The sequence below is a fragment of the Varroa jacobsoni genome, unplaced genomic scaffold, assembly GCF_002532875.2.
Source record: "Varroa jacobsoni isolate VJ856 unplaced genomic scaffold, vjacob_1.0 scaffold_794, whole genome shotgun sequence".
NCBI lineage: Eukaryota > Metazoa > Arthropoda > Arachnida > Mesostigmata > Varroidae > Varroa > Varroa jacobsoni.
This window is the reverse complement of record NW_019213696.1, coordinates 23619-32452: the sequence shown is the minus strand read 5'-3', so window position 1 is coordinate 32452 and position 8834 is coordinate 23619. Positions and strand designations below refer to the sequence as shown.

The 8834-nt window shown below is 43.5% G+C and overlaps 1 protein-coding gene across 2 annotated transcripts; it reads left to right on the top strand.

Moving 5' to 3' along the window:
- Window positions 1–789: 789 nt before the first annotated feature.
- LOC111263859 (RNA-binding protein squid) lies at window positions 790–8816 on the top strand. Of its 2 annotated transcripts, none has more exons than XM_022839285.2 (4): window positions 790–1244; window positions 6171–6420; window positions 6589–6826; window positions 7182–8816. In XM_022839285.2, the coding sequence occupies exons 1-4, from the start codon at window positions 1051–1053 to the stop codon at window positions 7493–7495; spliced, it is 996 nt and encodes a 331-aa protein (XP_022695020.1). In that variant the 5' UTR covers window positions 790–1050; the 3' UTR covers window positions 7496–8816. The 2 variants fall into 2 exon arrangements, with proteins under 2 accessions (XP_022695020.1, XP_022695019.1); XM_022839284.2 differs by having other exon boundaries at window positions 791–1244; window positions 6589–6841.
- The last annotated feature ends 18 nt before the right edge of the window (window positions 8817–8834 follow it).

The window sequence follows — 8834 nt, the reverse complement described above, 5'->3', positions numbered from 1 at the left end:
AAACTTGTCCAAGACCCATTACGATGGCTAGTATCAGAATGAAAAGAATCAACGTAGATTATTGAAGCAATCGTTTAAAACACTATTTTTGCCAACAAAATTGTTCTTTCTCTTAACAAGACCCCATTGCGTTGCCCCATCAATGTCCTTTCCTTATACCTTGGTGAAACTCCCGTAAGTACCCCGTGACACAGTACCTTCTTTATTCTTTTTCCAAAAAAACTGTTCCCTTTTTTTTTGGCAAGCTGATATCATGCCGCCGAACCATTTTGGGAGTCAATGCACATTCTCTCTACAATTCATTCGTTACGAATCGTGCTTGTGCTTGTGCGACGGTTATCGCTTATGCATTTTTCACGGCACATACAGGCCGGCCATTTTTCTGGTTATTCGCGCGCGTGCATCGCTTTAATCTCGGCATTACAATAACAATAACAATGACAACAATACATGCAAATGTCGGTGTTGGCCAGAATCACTACAATGCCGGCGTCAAGTAATAATACATTACTCATTTTCAGTAGTCTCAATATCATAGTGACTTGAGCAGACGACAAAGAGTTTGTTCAGTTAGGCAGCTCGCATCGGACCTCAAGGGATAATTTCTCCCTAGCTGTGGTTAGTGTGGGGCGAGAGACGTCGGCGACCCTCTCCCATCGTAATCTTGGCCGACGAATCAGTGCAAGCTTAAAGAGCCAGTTAGGCGAAAAGCCGGCGAGTTTTTGTATCGTGTCTAGGGATTTGCCTAGGGACTATCTGGGTACTCGCCAAGGGAGTGGTCTGTGAGTGCGTTGCGTCCTTCTATTATCAGCTCTACCGCAGTCGGGCTTAGAGGACTGTTGGTCGTGTTTCTTTGGCGAAGCTATTTGTGATCGCCGAGTGCGGTGCGGTGTGCTTCGCTCCGCACTAACTGCTAGTTTCGTTGACACGCGTGTTAAGCGTCGTGAGGTGTCTCCGCTCATCACACGGTCTATACTACGCTGCTTTTTGATCTTAAGCAGTAACAACGTAGTATATCTTTGTAGTAAGCACTGCTAAAAATCGGGCGAAATGACTGAGGTCGAGGCTCAGATGGCGTCGGAGGAGACAAGTGAGGAGACCAAAATGGAGGCTACCAATGGTGATGGCACCGATGGAACCGAAACCAACGGATCCCAGGCTGCGGCGACGCCGGCTGCTGCCCCTGCGACGCCAGCTACCGTTACCACTCCAACGACTGTGACCGCCACCGATGCTGAGGAAAGGTGAGTGCCACGTTCAGCAGAATTGTCTCGGAAATACTTCGATTAAGAAAAAAGGGGATGGCGAACTCAACCAGTCGCGTGTATTTCCCATGCTTTAACTATTAATTGGACATTCTGCTGTCTTCTAAAATGTTTTTTTTGTTTTGAGTACGAATCTTGGAGCGTGCTCTGGCACTGAAGTGGCGGTATTTGAGTAGAACCTATAAATGCTAAAAGAGCGGATGGGCTTAAAGCTAGTGTAGTACGCTCTGTTGGGCCTAGTGGCGGCGTCGCCGGCGTACGCTCGGCAACGAATCGCACAGGTGCACCGCGTGAACTCTAAAAGTGGTTGTATATCTAAATGTTAACTTTTTACACAAATAATTGAAGCAACTTTAGGCTTTAAGTGAGTTTTCTAATTTGATTTCTGATATCAATACGCCGCGATATTTAACCTAGAATTTCTTTCCTACAAATATAAAACCGAGAGCGCGGTGCACTAAAACATGTCTTTATAGACAACGGGGCGGAACTTTAAGAATCGAAAGATTTGACCTCTGTATATCGAGTTTCCTTGTTTTCAGCATACATCAGTTTTCTCCCTTAATTGTCCTTGAAAAATTGATCTAAAGAGAACTGACACACAATAGATTCACTTCAATTTTCGTGCCGACTCTCTGTAAGATGAAATCGCTGAGATTTTGTGGGTTTTTATCTTCACAAGTTGTGTGTCCACCTCTGCACATGCAGAGACCACCACGTAGCAAAAATAACAATTCGGTTTAGCGTTAGGCCTATTAATAGCAGCCGGTATTCAGCCGCCATATTGGCTGTCTGTTCGAACGGCGTTTCTTTATTTTTTTTATATGGCTAATCAATCATGCATCTTCCTCCGAAATCGTGGTGTTTTACATGAGTACAGAACGAATAAAGGGTCTGTCTGATCTATTCGTTTAAAGAAACAATGTCAGTTTATTGAAACTAAGATGGTATTCAACGGAACATTCTCTGCAGACAGAAATTCTAACGTAAATCATGCCAAAAGCTATGATGACATTACCTGATTATGTGTAGTTTTCGTTTAGTTAATTTTTCGTTAACAAAAAAGTGTACGTTGAAAAAGCACTAGGGTATCGAAGGATGACATCCCGCCGTAGATCTGTCGCTCTACTCGGTGACTGCTGTCTACTATCAATTGTAGATCGCTTAACTTAGCTGAGGTTTGTCTCATTATTTCGAGTAATTGTGTAAGAGAGTCCATGATTATATACGGATACAATATCCGCTGCCATAGGTAGGATTAGTCGATTTGTAAATGTTAATCGTAGTAGTAAATTCAATGGTCTCGAATCAAGTAGGAATTGTGTAATCCAGTCAACTTGAAAGTTTCATACATATTTGTTTCCTCAGGAAGGTGTATGTTCGAACAGTATTGTCCATGACATTACAGGCGAAAGAGAGAATGTGTAGTTGATCGAGAAAGAATTATATTAGTTATTTGGCCCCTTTTACGAGCAGTCACATCCGATGTTTGTTATCCACCATGCGCATTTCATTCATTGTATTTGCACTGTAAGATTTTAGCGGGTGACCAACTATCAGATAAACATTTCTCTTACCATTAGAGATATATATTAAATCGATAGTCTAGGATAATTGGTCTCCCTAATTTCGTGCTCGCTATTCCGACATCGAGTAATTCTTTACCTCACTGATTTTACAGACTGCTCGAAAAATAACTTGCAAGAAAATTAAATAGCATCTATAGTAGCAGTTTGTAAAAGGTGGAAACTGTATACTTCGATTCATAATGTTGTTGTATGTACAACTGTTTATTCTGATAAACCAGTTTACTGTTGGTACATTGATAAACAAAGCATATCAGCGGCATACGTGCCAGGATAAGAAAAATATACTAACAATCTTGTTAGGCAAAATCAGTCTTGCTATTGGTGCCTAGATATTTTAATAGTTGTTTGCGTAGATTGTGCAGAAAAGGTTTTCATGCGACAGCCTGTAGATTAACTGTGGGGCGAAGCATAAATTTGCAAACACGGGTGCCTGTTCCGGCAATGGTATGTCTATTGTGAATGTTTCGTAGGGATATATTTTCTCTGTGCGCAAATAGCCAGGCAAGAACTTTTAAAGACACCACCCTTTTGTAATGCTATCGTAATTAATGTAAGGAAGACTATAAGGGGTAACATAAAAGTATTGGGGTTCGTTAATTAAAGAGGTAAACATGCCCGCGGAAGTCATACGTATACGCTTCTCTTAATGAATCTTCTCAACAGGGCATAGGCGTCGCGTTAGATGGGGCAGGAGGGTGATTTGTGCTTTTTTCAGCTCGAGTTGATGCTGCCGCCACGGACGACGTCAACACCGCTGGCATCGGAGTGCTACCCGGACGCCATCAAGGCATCGACGCGGGTCCCAAGACACCCCACTCTCTCGCTAGCCAAACTAAACTCCATCCATTGAACAATAATACAGATACTACTACTTTTACTAGTAGCCTAACAGTAATTTCGATGGTCCATAAAGAGAAATTTCCGACAGCGCTTTCTGCTCTAGAAGAACGTCTCAGAAGTAATAGCCAACAAAGAACTCTGCATCAGCTATTGTTCTTCTTTTTATTGTTCAGCATGGTAATGGTCACAGCATTTAGTCAGAGCAAGTGTGAAAAAAAAGCGGCAGATTCTTGCCATTTGACCGTTTGAAAACGACTCGTACACCGTAATCCCTGTTCGTCGTTTGAGTTTGATATAGACTGTAGCAGTCTTCAACTGTAACTATTATACTGCCGGATCACCTAAGTAAAGCTACAAAAAGGTGCTAATAATAACTAGCCATTAAAATTAACCACCAGAGCGTTAAACGTGTATCTTGTCTCCTTTGTCATCGCGTAAACGCCCTCACTTTTGTTGGTTATTCTTGTTCTCTCCATCGATCCACCGATATATAAGTAAACAAAAATGAATCATTTGATACCGTGTTCCGTCTTCCATGTATCTACGCTAAAATGTACAATCGGCTATATTAGTACCGCACGCGCGAGATCGCATTAACAAACGTAACCAGAGAACCTGAGCTGTTGGCTGATCTTTATTGATGTGTTGCTTTTTGTTCAACCTGTTCCGTGTTAGTGTGACCCATTTGTATCAACATGTGACCATTTCTTACTTACGATCAGCGAGTAGTGTCACCTGATAGCTGCTGTGAGGTACCTACAGATTCCTGGACGTAGGCAAAACAGATCCCATATCGTTAGAGACAGAACATGAGAAAAACAAAGGTACCTTGAGTCGTTCATTGTACGATGTGCAAACCATAGTCGGAGTATTGGCTCTAGCGGAGGGTAGAGCAAGCGCGACTGACACTGAGGTGGAGCCGAACAAGGCGGCGCTGCGCCCGTCTGCGAGGTGGCGGCGCCCGCGCCCGCGCCAAGCGACTTTCCCGCGCCATGTGACGAAAACGGTCGGCGCCACATCCATCCACGACTCCAGGAGCCGGGTCGGCTGCCGCTGCTGCTAAGCAATGGTAAAGTTGGCTTGGTTGACGACAAACACCATGACACCAAAATGATCGCTGCCAGGGGGCTGGCTTGTTGATGTCTCTTTTCTGATCTGATCAGGGCTGTTGTAAGAAGGGTTGTTTTTGACGAAGCAATATAGTGATCATAAGATAGCACGCCAGTTTTGCCGCACTGATCAAAGATTTAATCATCAGTCGATCGTTGCCGATGATTTTTGAAAAATCTTTAGTACTTCCTCGAATATCTTCTCAGTTATAGCGATATGGTAAATTGACGTGTCTAGCTCATACGATCTGGGACTATTAGCTAAAGAGACAGAAAAAACAACCACAACAACAACAACAAAAAGCAGAGTTATTCGGTCCTCAGATGGGACGAAGGAACTGAAAATTTTTGGACCATACCACTATTAGTCGTGAATATAAATTTGAATACAATAAAAACAAAGCTTGAATCTCAAACCATCTCTACAACCGCCTACTGAGCATATTTTTCTCTCGAAATCATCCTCCATCATAGTCTTCTGTAAGCAGTCTGAGCAGCCTGACCAGATTATCAGCACTGAACTGAACACAGCAGTCTGAATTGACCTCAAATGAAAGCAGCTTTGTGGAATGACGAGCTTTGGGGCCGTAACTCAGACGTAACAGGCGAGTCCTGGAATCTCTCTACCTGCGCCGGCTCGCAGTGTACCTTCTTCAGAACTTCTTCAATCTTCTCGTTCATCTTGTGAAACGAATTCTCCGAATTCTCTGTGGTTTGGCCTAAAACCCGTAAGGTATTATCGTAATAATCATAGTCGGTGTCAGTATCAATATCGGCCTATCGGTGTTCAGCAAAAGCCTAATAACCCGTTATTTGTAGAATGACCTTTTTTTTGTTTCAATCAGGTTGTCGTAATAAAGCGGAATCAAACGTTCTAAGAAAACTTCTTATCTTGTCTAATGTTGTTCTCTTGGTTATAGAATTGGTTCGCGTAAGGTGTACGCGGTGGTATGGTATTGTCAAGCGAAGATAAACGATGAATAATACAGACACATGTAATATTGACACACAAAACATTTAATGACTTGAATCCTTAGGTCGCAACATGATGTGGGTATTATAACAGCTATGGGTCTCATGCTTAACTGCAATCCCATGGTCAACATAGGATTATGCTACACATTAAAACCATAATGAATACAACAACGTAGACGTCCTGCTGTGTTTACAGCACACTTTTGATATGTGCAGATTTCTGAGCTTTGTTATGATGTTGCGCAAGAATGCGTGTATTGTCGTAAAGGGTAGTGCGTGTTGGGTGTTAATGGTGACACATAAGCGCAGCAACTAAACTCGAAAAGTCGGTGTTGATTTTTTAAGTCTAACTTTTATTTCTGCATCTCATTCGATGCCTGGTGTGTGCGCAGGAAGCTATTCTGTGGCGGCCTCTCGTTCGATACGAACGAAGCCGATCTTCGGTCCCATTTCGAGAAGTTTGGCACCATCGAGGAGTGCACAGTGAAGATGGATTCTATAACGAAAAAATCCCGTGGCTTTGGCTTCATTACCTTCGGGACGAAGCAGGCACTAGAGGATGCTATTGCTGCAGCTCCCCACACTATCAAGGGTAAACAAATCGACCCGAAGGCGGCCAAGGCACGACCCGGTGCCAAGAAGGTCAGTGTTGTTACTGTTAATTTCACTAATGATGTGCTGAAATATATTTATTAGCTGTTCTTTGGCAGATTTCGGACTTATCCGGATATTTTATCAATGAAACGTTTGTTTCCCGCGATCTCATTAACAAACTTTTACTTCGTTCGGGTTTTACTTCGTGACAAACAGGTATTCTGCGGTGGTTTACCACCGGAAACGACGGAGGAGGAGATCCGAACATACTTCGGACAGTTCGGTAACATCGAGGCGCTTGAACTCCCTATGGATAAAGAGAAGAACGTACGCAGAGGCTTTATATTCGTCACCTATGAAACGGTGGCAGCAGCCGATGCAGCCGTGAAGAAGCCCAAACAAACGATTAACGGAAAGGAGTGTGATGTCAAGAAAGCGACACCGAAGACCGATAGTAAGTTTGCTCAAGGTACGTTCGCAATAGCTGAGAGAAAACGACATTGTCCTGGGTGCTGCGTTGATTTTGACAGATTCGGCAGCGGCTCTGTTCGTATGGAATTGCATGCTCTTACCTCATAGCACAAGGACAGTACTCGCGTTGATTTATTAACACAACAGACAAAACAATGGACAAAGTCCATTGTTTTGTCTGTGCAACGCACATAACATGATCTCAAGCGTAAAACGTTTTGACTGAAGTCAAGTCTTTTTTCACCTAAGACTTTTGGTTAGTTCGCCTTCTCCAATCAGCACAGATTGCGGTCGCTGCAGTATTTAACATACTGGATGCTTTTCTTGGTCTTGGATAGGTTACCGCGGCGGTTGGGGAGGTGGATATGGAGCTATGCGGGGCGGCGGCGGTGGTCGTGGCGGACGCGGAGGTGGTCGCGGCGGAGGCCGTGGCGGCTATGGCAACCAGGGGGGTTGGGGAGGGTATGACGCCTACGGTAGTTATGGAGGCTATGGAGGTTATGACTACGGAGGCGGTTACGGTGGATACGGAGGTGGCTGGGGTGGCCCTCAGGGCGGATACGGAGGAGGTGGTGCCCAGTGGCAACAGGGCGGAAGCTATGGCAAACAAGGCCGTGGAGGTCGCAACGCTGGATACCATCCCTACCGTTAAATCTATTTACGGCGGAAGGACGACACTAGCACATTAGTCATCACTGCGCGTGCGGTGGTTGAACGCGGAAGCCGGTGGACGGAACGGTGGCAAAAGACAAAAATCGACGAGAATACTGATCTGGCGTTCCCGCCTGTCGACCCAGATATCTCGAGGGTATTGATCAATAACAAATATTCTGTTTCCGCCGCGCAGAGCGTCCTCGCTGTGTTTTGTTGTCCGCCAGTGTAAAACATTGCCACCTCATACAAAAGGAAGAGACTTCCACTCCTGCCAACAAACTGCCCTGAGCAGCGCCTATCCCTCTTGAAAACAACAACGATAGTATGCTTCGCTCTCATTAGGGCGGGAACATAGGCGAAGGGCCGTATATGCATAACACATATAGAATAGTTAAAATATAATAATAGCTATAGGGGAATTATGAATATACTGGACTTGTGTGCTCGGACGATCAATTAGGTTTCGCCGCCGCACGTGACCCAATTGTCGAACAGCGTAAAATTCGCCAGCGACAAAAAATACAATTATAGAATCAGACACAAACCAGGCAGACACGCACCGTTCATTTAGTCTAAAGAAAATAATCGTATTATGCATCGTATCATACGTTCGCGATGCAGAAAATCGACAACCAATGACTAGGTGCCAAGATGAGGGCCACGGAAATAAGTGAAAATTTATTCCAAACAGCAGCAACAAAAATATACCAAGTGCACAATCATATTATCTAATATATGTATATATATACATACATACGTGCATGCATACATACACACATAACATGCATACATACATGCGTACATACACAGAGTACAACAAGTAAAATTTGGCTGGAGGCTGGGTGAACTTGGTTGAGCTTATTGCTAATGTCTACCTTAATTAACCGAGCAATAATAAATCATAATTAGGAGAAATTTGCCGATTCGACCCAAATGGCGCGGTAAATTATTACAGATGAAAAGAAATAGTGCCGAATCAACTACCTGTATGAACAACACACTTTCCCAATCTCTTAGAATATGCATATACGTATGCCTTACGATTGCTGTTGGTCCACGTTGGTTATTTATTTCTCTCAACACAGGTTCAACTGCAACAATAATTAACTGCTATCACGGAAGTATCACCTAATATTGATTAATAATAATGATGATGAAGCTAATGACGACCCATGACTAATTTAGCGAAGACGAGATGAGAAGAATCCGCAAACAGCAGAAAAACGTGTAAAGACATCCTGCGCTTAAGTTGCGGATAAGCGATTTGTATATGTATATAATGTCACAACCTGTAAGCTAAATAAATTAAGCCACTCTAACGAAGCAGCGTAATCTTT